At 34.3% G+C, this 23,294-nt stretch overlaps 1 protein-coding gene and 1 non-coding gene across 3 annotated transcripts; one reads left to right on the forward strand and one right to left on the reverse strand.

Annotated features, from left to right (window-relative positions):
- Positions 1-73: 73 nt before the first annotated feature.
- On the forward strand, positions 74-22,526 carry LOC132705057 (cuticlin-5). 2 transcript variants are annotated; one of them, XM_060675497.1, is made up of 7 exons: positions 74-275; positions 7,648-7,896; positions 7,962-8,223; positions 12,561-12,751; positions 12,812-13,065; positions 17,239-17,404; positions 22,001-22,526. In XM_060675497.1, the coding sequence occupies exons 2-7, from the start codon at positions 7,665-7,667 to the stop codon at positions 22,306-22,308; spliced, it is 1,413 nt and encodes a 470-aa protein (XP_060531480.1). In that variant the 5' UTR covers positions 74-275; positions 7,648-7,664; the 3' UTR covers positions 22,309-22,526. The 2 variants fall into 2 exon arrangements, with proteins under 2 accessions (XP_060531480.1, XP_060531472.1); XM_060675489.1 differs by lacking the exon at positions 74-275 and adding an exon at positions 1,630-1,816.
- On the reverse strand, positions 1,246-1,318 carry Trnak-cuu (transfer RNA lysine (anticodon CUU)). The gene has a single exon. It is a non-coding gene; the product is annotated as a tRNA-Lys (tRNA).
- Positions 22,527-23,294: the final 768 nt, after the last annotated feature.

Here is a 23,294-nt window from a genome sequence, read left to right on the forward strand (position 1 = left end):
GAACATATTCAACAATATTTATATTGCCACATTTTATTGACCATAGAATGGAGAATGGAGTAAGCCTTCTTCTTCTTGGTAACCAGAGTATATTTTTAGGACATTGAGAGTATATTTTTGGACATTATTATATAATTAGGATATACACTCATTTAACAATTTTTCACGCAAACAGCACCCAAGGCACCATTTGGGAATCGAACCCACAATATACGGCAAGTCGAGTTGGCAGGTGTAATGCCTTACCAACCGAGCCATCCACTGTCCAAACTGGGGTATATATATTTTTTATTATTTGTTATATTATATTTATATATTTCGCAGTAATCCTGCAGTTTTCTTAATCCAGTAAATTTTCCGTCTTCAGATTGCGACATCACCTTTTAGCTATTACCTTTAAACCATTTAATAAAGACAGGGTGTTGTCGAAACAATTGTCATGTCATAATATATGATTTCGTGAAAATCCGAACTTTTAGTTCTTATTTATTTTGAACCATAGAAATCTTCCATTTCATAATGTTATTTAATTCCTGTTCCTGCTAGGACGTTTGTCCACAAACGATACAGAATTTGAGCTTTAACCAGTATTCAGAGGTTCACAGGATTCATAACACGTGTAATAAACTAAATACAGCTAAGATATAAACACGAGTGAGCACTAATAAGTGCAACGACTATAGGCACTAATGAAAGACTCAAAAAGTTTATTAATTACTCAAATACAATAAGAATACAATAACGAGAAAACGTTTTTGCACTGCGATCAGATACGAAAGGTTATTTTATTTTAAAAATTGTTACCAGTTATCTACATCTCTGCTACCTAAGTAATAGAATTTGGTTGATATTTGTCAGTGGATATCCAAACTGAAAAAAAAATTTCTTCCCTATATATTTCACAAATGATGAGAATAAGGCCCCAAGTTTATTTGATAGAACAAGAATATTGTGAAATAACTTTGTTAAACTTAAGATAAAATAGATCTGCATATTGATTCAGTCGGCGGAGATGTTGCAGGGCTTCTAGAAATTCATTTACAAATTAATTCATTTCTTCTTTTAGAAAATACAAACATTTGGTGCCCCTTTTCAACATTTATCGTAGAAAATTACAAAAATTCGTGATCTTCAAATTAGTTAAGTTATTAAATTTAGTGACTTTTTACCAGCCATATATAAAATAAATGTTTTGTATTAATGTTTCATTTAATTAGTAATTACTAATAAAGTGAAAAAATTAAGCGCCCAACGTGGGGCTCGAACCCACGACCCTGAGATTAAGAGTCTCATGCTCTACCGACTGAGCTAGCCGGGCTTGTGCAGAAATAAGTAAGATAATCCATTAACTCTGACTGTTGACAAATGTACCTTTGTACCTATATATTAACATTATAACTTCATATATTTTTAATCGTAATGAGAGCTCGTTATGGGTTCTAATTTTACAGATATCCCGCAATAATAATATCTGTATTTGAGCAGAAGTGATTGTGGACAACAACAAGAGTTTTACTAAATTTTACTAGTTAGCACCAAATAGACATAAATATAACACTTTTTTATTGCCACTTTAAAACAGGTATTATTAGGTTTTAACAAACTAAATTCATCCATTGTTCCATCAGTTCTTGGTTAAATTAACACGCCACTGTGCAGGTCCCGTAAGAACTGTAATTGTTCGGTAACGCTATGTTCGTTCGGCGAATTGTTGGTTTGATGTGTGAGAGTGGAACTGCTTAGTAAATCGCGGTGCTGTCGTTCAAAAACTGTGACTAAATAAACTCGATTGAACGCTTTATTTTAGTTCGGACAGGTAAGTGACGAGATGGTGAAATAATTGTGTTATACCTTTATTCAAAATTAATACATGCATTTATAGCAAGTTATGGTACGGTAGGAGACGAGTAAGTGCGGTAGAGTTAAAAATGATTTCAATATGCCAGAAGAAATAATTTGATTGCAAATCTTTACTTAAGTGAAAACTTGAACATGTATTTCATAGGGACAACTTATGGTTGGTAAAAAAATTGAATTTGAAATGTCGGATAAATAATAGAAAACAATCTTTTGTATTAAAAAAAACTCACCTTTTTAATGAAAATGTGATACTGGAGTCGCTATGTAGTATGTGTATGTAATATGCAGCGGGTTTAAGGTTACAAGGGCTTACTCCGTATCTCTCTTGAGCTTTTTTCGATATGCATATAAATATAATAAAAATATGAAAATTCGTTTCTTTTTTTTATATGGTACTGAAAGTTGATTTTAGTGAGAGTTCTGCTTTCTTAACCTTAAGCAGATAACGCCCAAATCACTAACAATAAATATATTATTTTTAATTATTTTCTAGTCGGATAAAAGTCCATTTATTCATACAGATTTTAAAAAGTGCCTTTGTTTTGGTTTCAACTAAACTTGACGCCAGGTTGCTAATAACTGGCAGAAATTCAAAAGAACGTTGAGAAGGACACGTTTGGTTTTTGTCTTATTGATTCCCGATTCATAAACACCAACTGGGAATTTTCAGCAGCAAGCAAGCACGAAAATAATTAATAAACTTCTATGCATATTTTAATACACCAAAGCAGTTTCGTTACAATTGCAATTAATTAAATCTATCCAGTTAAAGGCGGCAATTTCGCGAGAGCTTTAAAATAGCAATTTAAAAGCGAACGTATAACAATTACATCAATCCATCATTCGTAAATTAGAAATTGAATGAATTCTCGCAATTAAAACGAGAAACGAACTTTCATCATTGTGAAAATGTTACGGTTTTACATGCCAATCTTCCGACAAGTCGGTAAATTTATGTGGAAGTCTATTCGAGATTTCGTTTCACTTGCTTAGATGCCATTTATAGGCGCGCAATAGCGATGGGTTTGTTTATAATTTGTTTGTCGCACTCAATGATAAAACAAAGCAATATTCAAATTGACCCGAAAAAAAAAATTACATTGATTGATTTAACTATTTCTTTAATGTCGGAAAGAGATAAAGTGTATCTCAAAGAATATCGTGTTGCCTTGTGACAAACCGTACCCCAATTAACCGCTGACCATTTTATTTCCTATTGTTGTCACATACACCCATCAACAAATAATTCATTGAGTGACATGGCATGGCATGGGCCAGGAAGAATCCCTCTCTAATGTTTTATCTTTTACTAGCTACCAGCCCGTCTGCGTCGGTATCTAACTCGATACACTTTGGGTCAAACTATACGGATATACTTTAAGCGAAAATATACCAAATGTAGCACGAAAGTTTAACAATGAATAACTTTTTTTTTAATACACCCCAATATTTTTTTTCATAAATATTTAATTTCCCTTTTTCCTATGTTAAGTTTTCGAGTTTTAAGTTTTTTGCAAATCTGAATAAATATTACTTTGTTTGCGAATCAATAAATAATCAATCGATTTTTTATACAAGAACTCTTAGTCTTTAATTTCGTATGTCACCTAATTTAAAATTTAGTTATCAGACTAATATTTGTTTTGTCTTGTTGCTTTATTGCTTTAAAAATTGTCCATGGGTAAGGTCAAACATACAAATCAGGATGTCAGGATCTCGATTGCCAAAGAAAAAACTCTTAAAAGCATTCGAAGTTTAATTCACTGTTTCAAATACACTGTTGTAATATATGTGTAACTTTTCACGGAAACCTTATAGTTATTGTTTATTTTGTATAATTGAGGACGGCAATTTGAGAAATGTTGGATTATTCTAATTGCACATTGACCCACACGCGGGTATGTACCATCGCATATTATACAACGGTTGACCTTGAAAATGGCAGGCAATGGCCTCTATGTAATGTTTACTTCAGTGGCGCAAGTTACAGGAAAGCGTTATATTTTTTAGTAATAAAACTGTTACGTGTGGATACTCTTTGAATAGTTTAATAATTTTTTTGGTCATTTCTTTAAATTTTATTTATTTTGACACTCTTCATTTATTTAAATTTCGCGGTACGTTTTAAGGTCTATACGCAAGTGCAAAGTGCCAATTTGGTTTCTGTTTTTTGGCTTCGGTCTTTCGGTACTCGGTAGAACGTTGTGGCTCTTTACTCTCTCGGTTGTTTTGATAGAGTTTTATTTACTGACTATATAATTAATAATTATCTGTTAGTGACAACTTACAGTGCTCTAATCTTCTCAGCCGGTCGGTTTCCCTAATAATACGAGACTATCAGTGGGATCAAACACATACTAAGGTATGGCTTCAATTTTTCGATTTCGTACAAATGATATAGTCCACTTCTCTCCTCAATCTGGCTATTATCAAGTTCGCTAAGTTAAGATGTTGGGGTAGGTAACCGTAGAAATAACCCCATGATTAGAAAAAGTATTATCATAAATATTTTTCAAATGGAGAAAATTAGCACTTTGGAGGTCAGCCGTCCTTTCACATTTCAGCAGCATTTTTCTTCAAGTTTAATTGCGAATAACTTTTTTGAAATAACTTTACAAGAAAACATCTACTGGGTTGTGTGTTAGTTACATTAGTTACATTCCAAAATGAAAAAGTTAAACCAAAAAAAACTTATTGATGTTTATTTCTACGAAACGGCTGGTCTGATTTCTCCATAGAGTATTTAATTTCCTACAAAAATATATTCAAATAAATATTTTTAGATAGACCTTTTCCCATTAATATTAAGGGCGTAAAGTTTCAACTCTTTCGTCATTCAAAATGACTTTATCGATATAAATTTCATAAAACAATAAACGACAATCGACCTAGTCTGCGCCATGTAGTCGTCAAAGTCTTTTTTGGGTCACTTTGATATAGGCACAATGCTACTTTTTGGTGGACCTAACTGAAATAGGCAAATTTTCAGTTGGGCCACTCTGCTTCTAAATGATTCAATTTTTAATTAAAACCAACTCTCTCTTCACCTGACAAAATTGTCTGATAGAGTTACTTGCACGTCTTTACAGCCTGTCCTCGCGCTCCTTTTGCGCGAGTATATCAAACATATTGGTCATTATAAGCCATTGATCCCGACTCTCTAATGCGTTGTCTACTGTTACTGATGGCAATTGTTTGTTTTTCTGCGGAGTTTCTATGCCTGAGCCATTTGTTGCAGTGAACAGGTGTATCGTCTGGGTCGTCCCTTACTTTGCATGCTTCTCGTATGTCGTCTCCATCTTTTTTTATCTTTAGTGTGCACACTCGGAACGACTCCTGGGAGAGCCTTGGTCATATAGTAGTTCACAGTTGTACTATTTCTCAATGTCTGGAATTAATCTCTTCGTCCACTGTGCAGTCTTATGATGCATGTACCATTCTTCTTGTTTCTTGCCAAGGGAGCATTCTCTTTCTCTTTGTTTGTCCTCTGGTCGGATCTCTGTTCCCAGTTTATGTGTTTATGTATCAAAGCTTCTAAGGAGAGCTTTTTGTACGCGCTAACTACTAATGGAATGTACCACTCCTACTGGTAATACCATCTTTTTGTTATTGGGCCCTTTTAAATTCGGCATAATCTTCTGTAGAGCATTGAGTAGTTGCTCCGCCTTTCTTACTACCACCTTCCTACTCGGATCAATTATATACTGAGTTATATAATTTTAATTTGTTAGCGAGACGCCACTGGCGATATCTTTAAAACGTTTTGTACCGCTACGTCCACATGGCGATACGACGTCATGAGTAGGCCTTTCTATCTACAAGTGCACACACTTTTCTTGGTGGCCTGCGATTTATGTAAATACATATTCGTATAGCTGGAGTAACAGTACTGACTTGTTCAATGAATTTGTGTGTCACGTTGTCGTGGAACCTCATTATTCAAGGACTCCGTGATCGGAACGGCACGACAACGACTGTCCTTGGTATTATTTAATCATCAACCGGTTGAGTTGTACCGGGTGATCCCCTATAATGTCGTCATCCTTTAAACTTTTTATTTTAAATATAAAAAAAAAGTATCCAACTAATAAGTATTGTTTTATAATGGTAACGGTTACGTTTCGATTACCTATTTTATAATAATAAAAATCTTTATTTTCCAAATCGACAAATACAATGTTTGTATAGGAAATTGTCAAAAATAAATAAAATAAATTGAGGCATAATCCAAGATTACAAACAGTAATCTATAAACAAAGAATTAAAAACACTAACTAAAGTAGTACTCTTCTATTGAGTACAGGCATTTAATTACAAGATATTAATTTAACATTTTTTTTAAATGCACACAAATTGTCGCATATAAAACCTGAGAATCTATGAATTATTCACCGAAACGCTTACTCTTTAAAAACGCTATGGCGCCTAAACGGAGACTCTTACAAAGGTAACCCCATAGTCGCATATAAAGCTTTTATTCTTATATCTTCAGTGTTGATAAATATCAAACCAAAAACGCCCCCTTTTTGTTTCACGTTTTTCTGTAGCATTTGTTTACAATATATTTTATTTGGTATCCTTTTCATTGTAATGGAAGTGTCCTCTCATTTTAAAACGTAATTTTAGGAAAAACCGGAAAGGCGATGTTGTTCCCTTTTTATGAACGCCGTTGACGAGTACACAAAAATGAAAAGGACAACCGAAAAAACTATTAGTGCGCAAATATCAAATGTTACTTTTACAAACATAACCTCACTTTTCAGTTGATTATTTATTTGTCCTTGAAATAAGTGCGCTTAGCTTTTATTTGAAAATACCTACATAACGATCAGAATTAAATTAAAAATGTCTTTTAAAATTCTGCAAATTGAAAATCCATTCCTGTCAACTTTAGAACAAAAGCAAAAGACAATGACATGGACGCGAAATAAAATACATTGTAAACCCTGGTTTGATAGAGATAACGTTACGTAACCTATTTATGGTTTATAAAGAAAATGGCAAATTTCTTAGCTACAAGTATATGGTTAGTTTTATATGGGATTAAAATTTGGTCAACGTTACTTTTATAAGATGCAGTACAAGTGCTATAGCGATTTTATAAAAGTAACGAACACGAATAGTAGATAGATTCTCAGGCTTGATAAAGTTTAAAAAAATGTAAACCTTGGCCTTAAAATAAACGTAAATATAAATAAAAGGTTTAGGGTGGTTTCGATGTAGGATATTGCAAAATATCAACTTTAATACTGTTACAAAAACTCTGCGTTTGTCTTTGTTTTCCACTCCGTTCCATAGTTCCATAGCATCGATAGTCTTTGAACAGAATGATCAGATTGTATAATAAACATGATATTGACCCATTTGTTGGCAGTCTTTTAAAAATGTTTTTAATCAATCATTTTTTTACTAACATTTGCCTTCAAAACAAAATTAAAGAATAATAAATAAAAAACATTCAAAACTATCAAATAGAGCAACAATGCATAAATGTAGTGTACAACTAGTTTGCCAAGGACACTATTTCGAAAAGTAATTGTCGTAAAAACAAAGACTTGTGATGAAAAATCTTAAGCGTTATTTCCTGAAATGTTAGAATTTCTACAGAAGTTGTACTCTCTCTGTTAGTATATTTGGTCATCATGTATATAAATTAAACAGTTTAAAATTGTATATTTAATGATTTTAAATTGGTTATTACCGTTAATTTAATAAATGAGGAGACCCTGTGACAGACTTTATTATTATGAAATAATTATTTATTAGGAGATTTTTTTGTTTTTTCAGGTCCAAATGTAGTCACGATGTCCATATTAGAATCGAGCGTCCTAGCGTATGTTCTGGCAGTATTTGCCGTCCCTACGTGGTCAGCGTATCCTACCAAACTGAAATACCCTCATCCAGTGACGACGAATAAAATAACTGGGGTAAATTTAAGCTGCGATTCTAAACGCATGAACATTACATTAACCACGAAGCAACCGTTTCGAGGAATTGCTTTTGCGAAAGATTTCGCTCAGGAGTGCAAGTCCTTTGGTAAGTGAACGAACTTTGTGAAGTGACATTATTATTATTTTGCTCGTAAATATCTCTGTACTTAGGTTCGTCAGCTAATAAAATATCACTTAGTTTGTCGACGTCCAGTTGCGGCGTAAGGCTAACTACCAGCACGGATGAAAATGGCGCATCGCGAATGGTATATTCAGTGGGTTTGATTATACAACAGGATAAACTGCTTCGACAAATAACTGATCAAGAAAAATCGGTGCAGTGCCTTCTGGAAGATGAAGCTTTCGTGGTAAAAAGTCAGCCCATGTTTATTGCCCTCAAAAAAGATGCCAAATCGAAAAATGTCCATCATAGGTAAGTTCGAAAAATTCTTAAATTACATATTATCATTAATTAAGAAATTAATTATTTTTCTAATATTTGGTAACTGAAATTCTTGTTCATCGTCCAATAATGTTTCCGATTATTTCAGAGTGAATGTTTTGGTGTTTTTTTTTAGCAAAAAATGTGGTATATTTCAATTGTTAATGGAGCAAATTATGAATATTAGAAAACTAAGATACAAAAAATATTATTTGGTTCAATATTCCTCAATTCTATATTTTATTTACCACTTTTGGGTGCTCATTATAGTAGCCAAAGTCACCGAATGTTAAATATAGTATATTATGCAACAAGGATTTTGAGTCACAAGTTTGTCAGGAACGGAGCGCAGCGAAGCGATTGTTTAATAAACGAGTGACTTGAAAAGTTTACGAAACGTGTTGCATACCATACGTTTTCTACCACCGTTAGGTTTTGGGTACATTTTTGCAAAACAACACGAAAACTTCCGATTGCTCCTAAACCCGTGCGGTAATATATTTCGGAAATGTCCGATGGGGCTTGGATCCGTGGGACAAGAAATTCACGTGGTAAAGTGACGTTTCTCGCACGCTAGATCGCTAGATAATTAGTTATTTTACAGAAAGAGTAAAAAATAGTATATTATGTAACAAGTGCGGTAAACGGCATTTGACTCACGAGTTTGTAATAAAAGAGTGAGTTCAAAAGTTTACCGAACGTGTTGCATACTACACTTTTTCTACGACCGTTAGTTTTTGGGTTCATGTTCGCAAAACAACACAAATACATTCCATGTCATGACCGTCATAATTGGCAAACGTCAAAATTAAAAGCGTGGGAAATATCTCCGAAAACATGCGATTGCTCTCAAATCCGGAGTAGAAAAATACTTCTACGTCTACTCCCGTCTGTAAAATGCCTAATTGCACACCGATCTAGCGTGCGGGAAGCGTCACTTTACCACTTCAGTTTCGTTTTCGCGGGTTTGGGAGCAATGGGATGTTTTCTGTGATATTTCCCATGCATTGAATTTTGACGTTTGTCAATTCTGACGGTCATGTCAGTGAATGTATTCCTGTTGTTTTGCGAAAAGGTTCTCAAAAACTAACGGTCGTGGAAAAAGTATAGTATGCAATACGTTCGGTAAACTTTTTAAGTCACTCGTAAGTCAAATGCTGTTTACCGCAGTTGTTGCATAATATACTATTATTCATTTTGGTTAATCGTATTCCATCACTGTTTATTATAGACAATTATAGAAATTAATATTGGTGATTGTTACGAAGATTGTTTAAACTTTAAGGTTTGTAATTAAATTGCAGGAAGGTATTCATAATTCTTGCGACGTGAAAAACACTAAATCCCAAATCCTCTCAATTTTTTAAAGATAAATGGCGTTATACACTTTTATAGAATTTTATATTGTCTATTTACTTTTACAGTATCTCGCGAATTTATTAATTTCCAATTAAATGTTTTTTTTTTTTTAAAGAATGTTCTCTATGCCATTCGCGGCGGATTGTTGACAAATTGGTGGTGGATTTATCGCTTGCAGATATTTGCATAGCATTTGAACTTCTGCTGGGAAACACCCGGCATATAACACACCGGCATTTAATTTTATTTTTATGACTTTTTTGTTTATTTTATAGAGAAGGAAAAAAATGTTTGATTGCAAGTCTCTTAATATCTCTCGTAATACCTCAACTAGGTTTATGCGGTGACACCACTGGAGTTAACAGTTTTGATTTCAGGTTTATATCATCACTTAAATCAGCACTTAACTAAAAAAACAAAAAGAAGGCTAATATACCGGGTGACACAAGAAAGTGGGAACACTATAACTTTTAAACGGCTTGAGATAGCAATTTGAAATTTTTAAGGGTTAGTATAGCCTATACTAACCCTTAAAAATTTCAATGTCCAATTTATTTCCAAATGAAAATCTGAACGTTTAGTTCTTATTTATTTTCTTTTTTTTGTGTTTTTTAAAATTTTTTTTTAGTTTTTGAAAATTGTGTCTAGGAGGCTATGCTATTTGCCGGGTCACCTGATCACTGGAAAAATTGTAAATGAAACTTTTCTTTACTTGGCAAATAGCATTTAAGTTAATGAACTAATATTTTCTTAGGATAACCTATTTTTTTTTCAAATAGCACCCTAGTGGAAACAAAAAACTTTTTAAAACCGGTACCTTTTTTGCAACATTTTGACACCAAAATTTTCAAAATCCGTTAAAAATTAAGTTCACAGGAAGGAAAAAACCATATAAGTAAATACATTTTTATAAAAACAAAACATTACGTAGGTGCTTTGCTTCTATTCATTATTAATTGTCAAGTCGGTAAGACTAAAAATGCAGAATGCAGTGGAAAGAAAAAAATAGATTTGTATTTAAAAAAAATAAAATTCAAGGGAGAGTTTCTTCTGAGATGCGATTAGAATTTTTTGGTGAACTTGATATACTTTTGGAATACGGGGATACAGTAAAAAACTATGGTAAGTATTGTATGTATACGTACGTCATAAGTTACAAGCACTTTTTACCGGAAACTCAAAACAACAAGAGAATAGAAATATTTTTTTTCTTTTCAAATCTGTCATTTTTTGGGATAATTCAGCACAATATTATGAAAATCTGTTAGACAATAAAACCTCAACAATGTCGGTAAAATCGATTTGAAAGTGGCATATTAACGTATGTTACTGTAAGATAAGTTTTACATTGACGTAAAACATCACATACATTTGAATATTTGAAATAAATAAGTGCCCATTTATTTTCAGATGAAACTTTCATAGAATGTTTTCAAAATGTCCTCCTTCTTGTTTATGACACTTCATGACTCTAGAAATTACATTCGCTGTCACACTTCCTAACATTTCTGAAGTTATACTATCAAATGCAGCCAATATTTTTCGCTGCAATCCTTGTAATTCGAACACTGGAGTTGCATAAACACGGCCTTTAAAGTCCGGCAACCTTGGGGGCCAATTGACTGGACTGTGTGTTGAGATTAGTCTATCTCCATAAACATCTCGTAGGTGTTCAGTGACATCTGGGCAGGCGCGTCATCCTGCTGAAAATACATATTTAACATCATGGTAAGAGGTAAATCATCTAACGAGTCTTCAATTTCATTTCTTAGGAATGGTAAATATCGTGCACTAGTTAAGGTAACATGTAATTCGAATTCCTATTACTCCTGCGCAAACATTGATTCCGAACTGTTTTTGAAACTGTCCGGGACGAATAATTCTTTGATTATTTAATGACCAGTATCTGTTGTTCTGTCGGTTAAACATAGCATTATTTGAGAATCGCGACTCATCAGTGAACAAAATTAAGTTAATTAATTATCATTCTAATGTTTATCTAACACATTACAATATCGAAGTCTTCTTACAAAGTCAGCTTCATAAAGATGTTGATGAAGGTTATACTTAAAAGACTGATAGCCGTGTTTTTCTAAAATTTTCCTCACAGATTCTCTTGAGATGTCTAATTCTAACGCCACTTCTCTTAGCGACGCAGCTGGATTTGTGTTGACGTATCCCACAGCATTGATTTCCAATTCTTCACTTATAATAAAATTGTCAGGGGTCGATTATTTTGTACGTAGAATAATCTCCTGAATCCAAAATTAAAAAAAAATGGGTTGTGCCATTTAAAATTCCAAAGTTACTGTCGTTTCCGCTCAAACCGCTACATATTGTCAAAAATTGGATATTCAGCCTATATTAACCTTTCAAAATTTCAAATAGCTATCTCAAGCCATTTAAAAGTTGTAGAGTGTTCCCACTTTCTTGGGTCAGTGCGTATAGCATCAAATTCTTCCCGAGACAGATCCATATTAATGCGAAATAATGTGCGACCGCACACGTCACGACTAGTTACGGAATATTTGGACGAATGGTTTCGCTAGGTGGCAGTCCTGATCTTAATCCAATTGAGCCACAGCAATACGTCGCCGAGAGTCTCCATGATCTGCGAATTGCACTTGGGGAAGAATTTGATTCTATTCCACAATAATTTGTTAAAAACTTTATTATAGTCTGTTTGGCACTAGGAGTCCGCACTAGATATTAGCCGTATGGTTAAAATGTTTTCGTTTTTTATTTGTTTGTTTGTTATGTTCTTTTTAGTTCTCTAATTAAAGTTACTGCTGAATGGTTATTTGTTGCGTTTGTACAGCATATTCGTATAAATAATCTTATAATATCTTCAATAAAAAAAACCGTTCAGAAAAGATTATATTCCAATGTGATGATGTGACTGTGTATCATTTTCAAACAGACTTATACTCGTTAGTGAAATAAAGATTTATTTCGGATATTTATATTAGGATAGGGCGTCTTATGAAAGAGGGATGGTCAAAAGATTTGGACGAAAATCAGCTAGAAGAAGAGTTACAAGAGGCAATGTCGGCGGCCAGAGCTTGGATGGAGATCGTGCCCGAAAAACGGGAAGAGAGATTAAGCGGAACTGTCGAAGTTGGCGAATGGGTGCTACTTTCAGTTAAGTCGACTTTACCAGGTAATAATTCCAGAATTTGAATAAAAACAAATCACGTACTCTTCGTATTGCCTTTCGTAGCGGGAATTGGATGGAAACTCGTGAATTGCGTCGCCCACGACGGTTTAGGAGATTCATTTCAAAAGCTTTTAGACGAAGAGGGCTGTCCCCTCGAAGAATCGTTACTACCGCCTCTCAAATACGGTCCGGTCCGACCTATAGCGTCGATGCGACATCAAGAAGCTACGGCCCGGTTCGCGGCATTCAAATTCCCGGACAGGGACCGGCTGCATTTTAAATGTCAGTTGCAAGTTTGTCGCGCAACTTGTGGCAAAGTAAGTCGAAGATTTTGCGCAGCCTAAGATTTTTTTTATTAGATAAGGCACCCCATAGACGATACGGTTTACCGGAAGGCAGGCCTTTCGATTTGCAAACCTGTTTTTGGTGTAATGCAAGGCGAAAAGTAGCCATGATCTCGGAAAATGACCTTACGTTAATAGGAATGGCAGTAGCCTGAAAAACAGAAAAAGATAAAGCGTGTACGTTTGAAATGGGTAAAACAGTGGTTAATTAATCGACAAGCGTATTCGCATACGCACTTATTAAACGAGTTACAATTTTAATAATACCCCCCACCACTACCCTTGGCGGAGGGGGAGGTGGCAACTTAGTAATAACATAATATTGGGTTGCTACCGACACTAGAAACTGGTGCCAAATTTCAAGTCAATCGGACAAAAAAAGTCTGTCAAAATCGAGTCCAAAGGAGTCGGTCACAAACATACATACATACATATATACAAGTGAAGCTAATAAAAGCGTGTTAAAAATAAGAGTCTCGGTTTTTTGTTTTTATGGTTGTTATTTATAAATATTTCTACTTGTAGGTATAAAATTATTTTACAATAAACGTGTCTTTTGTAGGTGCTGGATCTATTGTTTTTAATTTTTTCACCAATTTATTGTATGCATCTAATTTTAAAGCTTTATTTAAATATTGTTGTTATATAAATAAGGTAGCGATCTATATAACTGGAGGAATTCTTCTATAAATTCGTGGGACCACGTTCTCATATTTGTCATTTTTTTGAAGTAATTTAATTGAAAACTTAAAACGACTCAGTATAGTTCTTTGATTTGTGCTTAACTGATCTGCTGTCTCCTGGCTCGCAGAAACTCTTGGCCTGTTCTCTTATATCACACATACACGTTCCGGCTTGTCAGGGAAAAGCAGAGCCGGAGGGTAGCTTTTCAAGCGCTGGCAGTTTTTTGAGAGGCCGAGGGTTCAGACCCGGCCTTCCGACGAATCAGCCCACTAACGATACGGTTTGCCTTCAGGTTTGCAAATCTTTCGATTTGCAGGCCTGAAGGCCTGCCTTCCGGTAAACCGTATCGTCTATGGGGTGCCTAACAGTTTTTACAATAATTTTCATAGTTTTATAGGAAAACTATTGCTCTTGGTTACTTCAGTTTTTTTTTAAGTTTTATTCCGTCCTGAAAAATCTTATAAAACTTTTTGCTATGCTGCAGCTATTATGAAACCTGGACTCCGATGCGCTTGGAAAGATCGTCAAAGAAGTTGCTGTTTTTCCAACTTTCATTCTAAACTTTATCTGGATATTTATAGAAAACTAAACATACTTCTTTTAAGAACAAATAAATAAACAACAACTGAAAAATGAGATTAGATTGATTGGTTACTTTTAGTTCAATAACCGGTACGGAGGTTTATATAAATACTTTTTTTGGTGTAAGAGTATAAGTGTTTATTATTACTTGAAAGTAAATACAAAACTAAAGTTTTTAAAAACCGAACCGGGTGAGCATGGCTTCCTTTTATGTGGCGTCCATTTTTATGTTTTTTCGAATGCTTTTTAACAAAATTATTATTTGATAAATTTATGATATTTATTTATTATTTTATTAATTTATTTATAATGTTTCATAACATATTTTCATAATAATGTCAACTTAAAAATCCATGGCTGTCAAATTTAGAGTAATAGCAAACTACAATGACAAGGGAATTTTAGTATATTATGCAACAAGTACGGTAAACGGCGTCACGAATTTATTTGTCAGGAGCGGAGCGAGTGTTTAATAAACGAGTGGCTTAGAAGGTTTAGGTGTTGCATACTATACTTTTTCTACGATCATTAGTTGTTGGGTACATTTTTTCAAAACAATACGAATACATTCACTCACTTGACCGTCAGAATTGGCAAACGTCAAAATTCAAGGCGTGGAAAATATCTCCGAAAACATCCGATTGTTTCGAAACTAGTGGCTCGGATCTGTAGGACAAGAAACTCATATGACAAAGTGGCGTTTCCCGCACTCTAGATTGCTGTATAATTAGGTATTTTACAGAAGAGAGTAGAAAAAAGACGACGTTTTTTATTTGGTGTTTATAAACACTGTAGATAGGTTTTATAGTTGTGACGTATTTTTTGCCGTTATAAACCTTATCTGTGGTTTATAAATGTGACGGGAACCTCCAAGTTACAAATTGATGGGAATTAAAAGTTTCGCATGAGATTAAAATTTTGTCACCGCTTAACTGACAGTAACCTACCGACAATGTAAACCCCAAACAAAAGACGCCTCTTTCACCTTTTTCCACTTCACTTGTTTCCAAAATATTTTGCTTTTAGTCTAAAGCTGAGATCAATGGATTTTTCTCTTTTGTCACTGTTATGAAAATGTCTTAATATCTAAACGTCATAAAAACTCTGAAATTTTCTTAGGACAACTTAATTTTGTATGGAATAATTTTATATTTTACCCTTCCTAAAACTTACAATAGTCGCCAGAAAAAGAGGCTCCACTAGGTTCGCTTTTAAAATTTATAGTTCTAATTATATGGGTTTTTATTAAACTTGGTGTCTTGGAGCACTATTGCCTTTGGAATGAAACGTAAGGTTATAGGTATAGTAATATTTATAGTTTTCAAAGTTAACAAAAATAACTTATAAATACCTTCTTAAAATTAAAAGCAACTGGAAAACCATTTGAAAGCTATTAATGCACAAATATCAAAAATTTCAATTATACATTTATCAGCACATTTACTGTTTAGAAATCTTCTGGATTCCTCCTGCATCGATTTTGTTATAAATCAAACTTGCTCTGAATAAGCCAACAGGATCATTTTCGAAATGTCAGCAAATTTGATTCACAAGAATTTGTTCGGCGTTTCTATAAAATATTCGCTTTTTTGTCCACGTTAAACAAACGAACGCAAATAAATTTTTTCGGTGCTGTTCATTTATTTACACGGGTATACTCTACAAATTGCTTGATTTGTCTACCAATTTTTAATTTGAAAATAACATCAGAAGCTAAGAGGCAGTTAAAAATTCTCAGATGCAAAGAAAATGGTGCGGCTGGTGGACTGGTGGAAAATAAACTTAGCTATAGGAGATTCATACACTAGCTCCTGCACTTGGTTTTGTAACTATCCATTTGCATTTGGTGTTCACGCAGAAAAGGGCTCAAGCCTTTTTTAGAAAAATCGGGAATTTCCCAGTGCATTCATTAGTCGGCCATTTTTTAAATTTTATTTTTGTAATGCTTGTAAATACGAAACAGAATCACACCACTCCGTATATACATCGATGGTTTCTATCTCAAAATAACAGCTGTCACGTCTTGGGAGCAACATCTAAATTCAAAGCTTAACTAACAATTTTCTGTACAACGTACACACCAAAGAGTATAAGATCGAGGGGAAGTGCCAATGTTAAAAAGCGTACACGAGTTTTAACGCCTCTAGTAATTGTGTCCAGTCATGAAAACGGAAAACGCACGAGACGTACGGTTCAATTCAATTTAAAGTTTGAAAAAAAATTATCTCGAAATAGTTTTTTTTTTTAATTAAAATGTAAATTAAGTGCTGTTATCCGTTACAAGCTACTGTAGCATTTTCAGTGTGACGCATTACTTTAAATCGCTATGACAGTACTTTAGTACTTGCACACAAATATTAGATCTTATACTCTTTGGTACATACTATAAAACAGACTGAGCGAATGGGCAGCATTTTCTTTAGATGTATCGTCTAGTGAGCGAACCCGTGCGATGGCATTCGTTAGTACGTACACACTAACCCAACGAATTCGTTCATCTTCTTTCGACTTTGTTCGCTGTATGTATGCCTTTATATATACATGCCTCTTAAAATTGTGCGAACTTAAGAAAACAATCCCGTCTTTGACGGTGGCCCTAGAAGATTTAAGTTAAGTTAACTATAAAACTCCAAACAAAAAGTGTTGTAATCAGGTTTTTAAGAACACTATAAAACCATATAAATATCCGTTACCTAATAATAGCGAAAATGATTGTGGGCGTTCCGTTTATAATATTCTCCGTTTAAGTGCGATAGAGGTTTTATAAGAGCAACGTAAAAATCAGAATTTATAAAATATGTAATCAAAACATAACCGTTACCATTATAAACAAAAAAAATATTAGTTGGTTTGTGCCTCTACAAAAGACCCGAATTTTAGACGAACTGCAATGATCCGAGCGACACTTCGGAAAAGCGAGCAGGTCGTTCGAATTACAAGGACCACGGCCAAGTGCTGGACCACTTGGAAGTGTTCAACAGTATGGAAGTGATCGCTCCAGATATTGACGACGCGAACGACTTTAGAGAAAAGATGAAGTCCAGCGGTAAGTTTTCCAGAAGGAGGAGGGGTACTGTACAAAATCTGGGCCTATCTTCATCTATTCTACAACGTTCTTACCTCTCTTTTGTTGTATTACTATTATGTAAATACTTAAATACATTCTTTCAATTGCATGCATATTTTATTTCCAGCGCTCCTACACCACCCGAATTATGTTTTGAGTATAGAGTTTTGACAAGTGGAACACTGTAAATGCACTTAGTGGTAACAAATAGGCTTTAATTAAACAATAATCATTTTGACGTACCAATGACGTCTCATAGGCGACCCGACGTTATATAGCGTACATAATTTTACATCTAAATGGAACGAACAGATTTTAACCGACATTAAAAATACTTTACCAAAAAATCATAGATATTTTTACTCTAAATAGTTGTTATCTGTTTGCCAATAATCATAGCAACCTGTCAAAAAAACACAAATTGAAGATTGAATTTCACCGACTTTATTTGGAAACGCTTGAAAATGTTCGTCCATAAACATAGGAATTCATGACGTACGTATTTGTATTTCGAAGTGGTAGGATTTTTCATTCAATGTACCATGGCCAACCGAAAAGAGGAGCACAAATATTTTTGCTAAAGCCAGTAAGTAAAATAATTAGTCACCGGCCAACGGTGGGAAGACAATAACTTATTTGCAGTTAAGAATTGGTTGGTCTATAGTACTCAACCTTGTAAAGCACGTCTATCATTTTACTTGCAATTAATGTTCAGGTATCAATTCAGGTTAACATCAACATATATAAAAGTAACTCAAATAATAACTAAATGCAAGATCGGTATCGGCAAAGTTGTGGTTGTAGTCAGAAAAATGCTCTTTGCTTTATGGCAACTGAGAAACGTGTGTTGCGAAGGCATTCTGTTTTTTTTATCCGTCTTCAATGGTATTCTTCTGGCTGGAAACAGTTCAGAGAAAGAAACAACAGATCGGTCACAAGCGGCTTGGATGTTACAATCAAATGTGCCTAAAAAACATTGAAAAGACGATATTAATACACTAACAGGATCTTAGCAACGATATTAACTGGTATTTTTTGTATTTTTTATTGAATTATACTTTATATTCTGATTACAAGGGTTGATTGATGTTCGTAAGTTTACATTCAATTAGTTAAGGTAAGTAATTCAATAAATTTAATTACAAAGTAAACACAATCAACCAAATATTTTTGTACTGGTTTTAACAATTAAATTATTCATGAAATTATTCATTTCGTAGAAACGATCGCACTCAAGTGCATGCCGTAACACAGCCAAGATGTGCATAAAATGAGCATTCAAAGAAAATATGCTTTATATCTTCGTTTTTCAGTAAGTTACAAATACAACATATCACATCAATTAAGATAATGTATGTTTATTTAAATATTTTTTGGTAAATGTGTTGAGCCGCGCTATTACTCTCATTATTGTTTTTTTTTTGCAATAGATGTTTTGGAAGACTTGGGTAAGTCAATGTTAGTGTCCGCCCGAATAAAGTAAGGTCCATTCACCAATTCACCTCTTGAAATGGCCAGTTGCAGTGACATGGTTTTCTAACATGTCAGCGCACTCAATTTAATCGAAGTAGGCTTTTAATTGTGAGATACAGTTATAATTTTCATAACCAGTCTGTTATCAGGCATGGATGTTAGTATGAGCAGCCACGTGATTTAAAAATATGTAGCAACAGTTTAACAGTATTAGTTTCAAGATGCACTAAGTAGTCTGGTATACTTATTGGAAAACAAAGAAGCTGGTTGAACAAATCAACATGCACTAAGTCACTGAAGGTAAAACGACAAAGTTGTAGAGCTTTCTCTTTAAGTTCCAGTGGTTCGTTTTCGATCTAGACATTAAAGATTTCACAGCACCAAATCCTTGCTTACATTTTGTCACATTTCATGAAAAACCCATCAGGTAGGTATAGGTACATTGACAACTTCTAACTCTTGACTATAGAAATAAACTTGTGGCTGCTTTTATTGCGATAGTATCCTGCTTTTCCGGAGATCATATTTTTAAGTTTGCTAGTGTTAACTGATTGAAGCTACAAGTTTTTTATTAAGATCCTGTTGGGTGTCACGCCCTGTATAAAAGACGTAGTTTTTAAAAGATGCCAATTATACCTATGTTTTTTAAAGTAAAATTAATTGCGTTCTGAGATCGTGTTCCAAACTAACGAATATGTTCGCAACTATTCACGTATTGAGAATGAAAACTCCACAGGCTTAAACGATCTCTCTTAATAATCCTTAATAACCGTACCGCGAATAAAAAAAAAAAACAAGAGTTCATCATTTTATCTAATCAAAAGTCATTGGAGCGTACCTCTTATTTATCAGAGCATTTTTATCGTTCCCATCCATTTATTGTATCCGGTTTTAATTGTCTGTCTAGGATGCTGTTTTGATAATCATTCAAATAGTCGCCAGTTTGATCATTATGGCCCTCCGACGTAGTAAAATTACCAACCTCCCCGCGGTGAATGTAATTTATTCCTATTTAATTGATTGCTAATACTCGGTCTACGCCACAAATCATTCGGGCTGCGCATCCCGCACTTTTTTAATGCGGGGTTCATATGCATTATGCAATTCAGACTAAGCAGGTATTTTTCCTGCAGCTGTTTGTTGTCAGATCAATGTAACATCTATCAAAATTACAGAAGTTATCTTTATAAATGATTTAGCTTTGCGCGGCGTCTCACACAAGATACGCGGAGACAGCTCGGTGTTTCCAATATTAGCCTTTAGCGAATTATATTTATACTATTTTTATTGTTGACATGTAGTAGTCAGAACTGAAACCTTTTTAATACCTGCTATTAATTAATGGATTAAAGCAGGACCAGACGCTTTGGCCACTTTTAGCAACCCATCTATGATTTGTAAGTAGAAGAACATAAGGTTTTAAGAAATGAAAGTATTTTTAGGGTAAGGCTTATAGCTCTCTTCAAACTGAAGAAAACTTGGTCTCATTGTTGCATTTATATTTGAAAAAAAAATTCTGCGGTTCATTTTGGCAGAACACGCGCTCCCCGTTGCTTGAAGAAGTCAAGAAAACCTTCCAAAAAAATCTCTTCGCTGAAAATCGATCAGAGTCTCTGACAGTAGCTGAAGCATTCTCAACATCCATCAACTCGGAAGACTATGGCAGCTTTATACTAGCTTAACATGCTTATTCGTGACTTCGTCTCATTGTTGCTCCCCGTATATGTTCAAGTTCAAATCTGAATCAAAGTTTGTGACATAGCATTGTTACCGATAAATTAATCAAAAAAGATCTTCAAAATCAGCGTTTAACGTCGAAGCAAAGTTTAAAATTGGGATCAGTTTCTTTTCAGGGGTCATTTTTTTTGCCGGCGAGTGTAATTATTTTTATAATTCCCGTATTCACATTCGCAGATGGTTTGGTTTTGTTTATTTGGCGAATTTTTTTTTATATTTCCGTAAGTGCCATTTTCCGATCTATATTAATGATGGCAGAGTCCGGTAATAGTACAATAAGATTTTTTCTTTTTCCTACTCCCTTCTCTAAATATAACTTTAGAGCTTCAGTACTTTTTACAAAACTTCTGGATTCCTCCTGCGTCGGTTTTTGCTGAGTCGAAATTGCTGACGTTTCGCCAATCATCCTGTTGACTTCTCCCGAGCTTGACTGAAACTGTTTCAGCAATTTCGACTCGGCAAAAACCGACGCAGCTGTTTCAGTCAAGCTCTGAAGAAGCCAAGAATGATTGGCGAAATTTCAGCAATTTCGACTCAGCAAAAACCGACGCAGGAGGAATCCAGAAGTTTTGTAAAAAGTATTAAAGTAGCCTGCAAGTTTCTTTGAAAAATTTAGAACTTCAGCTTCGTTACTTGCGCATGCGATATTTCAGGGCTTTTACTGAAGAGTTTGAAAGCGTTCATATATTTTCGGCTTGAATTTTGACGTTTTTCAATTGTGACGGTCATGTCAGACGTCACACAGTGAATGTATTCGTGCTGTTTTGCAAAAAATTACCCAATTAACCAAAACTAATGGTCGTAGAAAATAGTATATTATACAAAATGTGCATATTTTTCACACGAGCCGAGCGAGTGTTTAATAAACGAGTGATTTAAAATGATACCGAACGTGTTGGATAGTATGCTTTTTCTATGACCGTCAGAATTGACAAACGTCAAAATTCAAGCCGTGGAAAATATCTCCGAAAACATCCTATTGCTCCCAAATCGCGGAAATGTCCGAAGTGGGTCGGATCCGCGGGAAACGAAACTGACGTGATAAAGTGACGCTTTCCGCACCCTAGATCGGTGCGTAATTAGGTATTTTACAGACGGGAGTTGAAAAAGTATAAAATGCACGTTTGGCATATTTAATGCCGAAGCAAATATTTTAAATTAACAGTGTTTATAAAGAGAAAATCCGTATGTTATAAAGCAAAGAAATCTGGAGCATTAGAACATTAATATCGATAAATTCTTAGTAGAAACACCAGATGAACACTTTCTTGTGACCAAGTGGTGAAGGCTACATAAACTATTACCAGTTACAGATGACATACTATTCCTGGTTACCTGTTTGAATACGTACATATTTAATTTCAGAATTCGAGACGTATCCATTTCCACAAATTCCGGGCGACAGAGCATTCTGTATATCACCGAACAAAATTGCGATAGCGTTTTGCGCTTTGGGCCTTGTTTTCTTACTGGCGGTCGTCATCACCGCCTGCTCCTTACTGAAGACCAGAAGGTCACATGGAACCTTTCCGTATTATACCAGAAGCCTGTTCTCGTCTAGCAGTGGAGCCGGCTCGGCGTTTGGAAGCAAACTTCTTTTACAAGACAGTCCTATTCTAGGGCAGTCTTCGTCTTCTTCCATGGCCAGAATGCATTATGGAAGGATAATATAATTTCCGTGAAGACTGATGAAGTATCGTTTTTTACGTTTAGATTGAGTCGGGGCATTACAAGAAGAAAATTTTGTACTCATATTTCGTTGTATTAGCTATGATGCATGAGGCTTATTCTAATTGAATTTGTATTATTTAGTTTTGAAACCTGTGGAAGTTAATGCAACCAATTTTCAATTCTAAATAATGTGACAATCTGCATATTGGTTAACATACATACACACACATCTACATGTTAAGAATTTCTTTGTATGTTAATCGATGTTTGTAAGAGTTGGTATGGGATAATAAAATTCTTTTCTAACGGTTGCGTTTCATTTTATTCTAGATCTAGTTTTTGTGGAGTGCGCTATAAAGTACGTAGGTAAGGAACAAAATTAAAATTTTGATGAGCAAGGATGCAATAAATCTCAAACAACAAGCAATTATTCGAAAATTTTTAGGAGTTTTTTTCTATTTTATTATGTATTTGTGAAAAATGAGATCTACAAGAAAATCTGTATTCTCTTTATTTGAAATTACATACCATATTCATTTTCAACCCTTTTTGTGTTTATTCAAAATGTTATTTTGAAATGGGGAATTCGGACATTTCCGGGATATTGCCGCGCGGGTTTGAGAGCAATCGAATGTTTTCGGAGATTTTACGGCACGGCTTGAACTTTGACGTTTGTCAATTCTGACGGTCATGTGTGTGAATGTATTCTTGTTGTTTTTCAAAAATATACCCCAAAACTAACGGACGTAGAAAAAGTATAGTATGCAATACGTTTGGTAAACTTTTTATGTCACTCGCTTATTAAACACTTGCTCCGCTCGTGCCAAGTAAACTCGTGACTCAAACGCCGTTTATCACACTTGTTGCATAATATACAATTTTATGTCAATAATGAAGGGGACGATTTTTCGATCCATTTTAAAAAGAAAATTTCATATGACCATATCCTAAAAGTCTTAACTTTTGAGATACAGATAAACTTGAAAGT

The sequence above is a fragment of the Cylas formicarius genome, unplaced genomic scaffold (assembly GCF_029955315.1).
Source record: "Cylas formicarius isolate icCylForm1 unplaced genomic scaffold, icCylForm1.1 PGA_scaffold_10__41_contigs__length_53128322, whole genome shotgun sequence".
NCBI classification, from domain to species: Eukaryota; Metazoa; Arthropoda; class Insecta; order Coleoptera; family Brentidae; genus Cylas; species Cylas formicarius.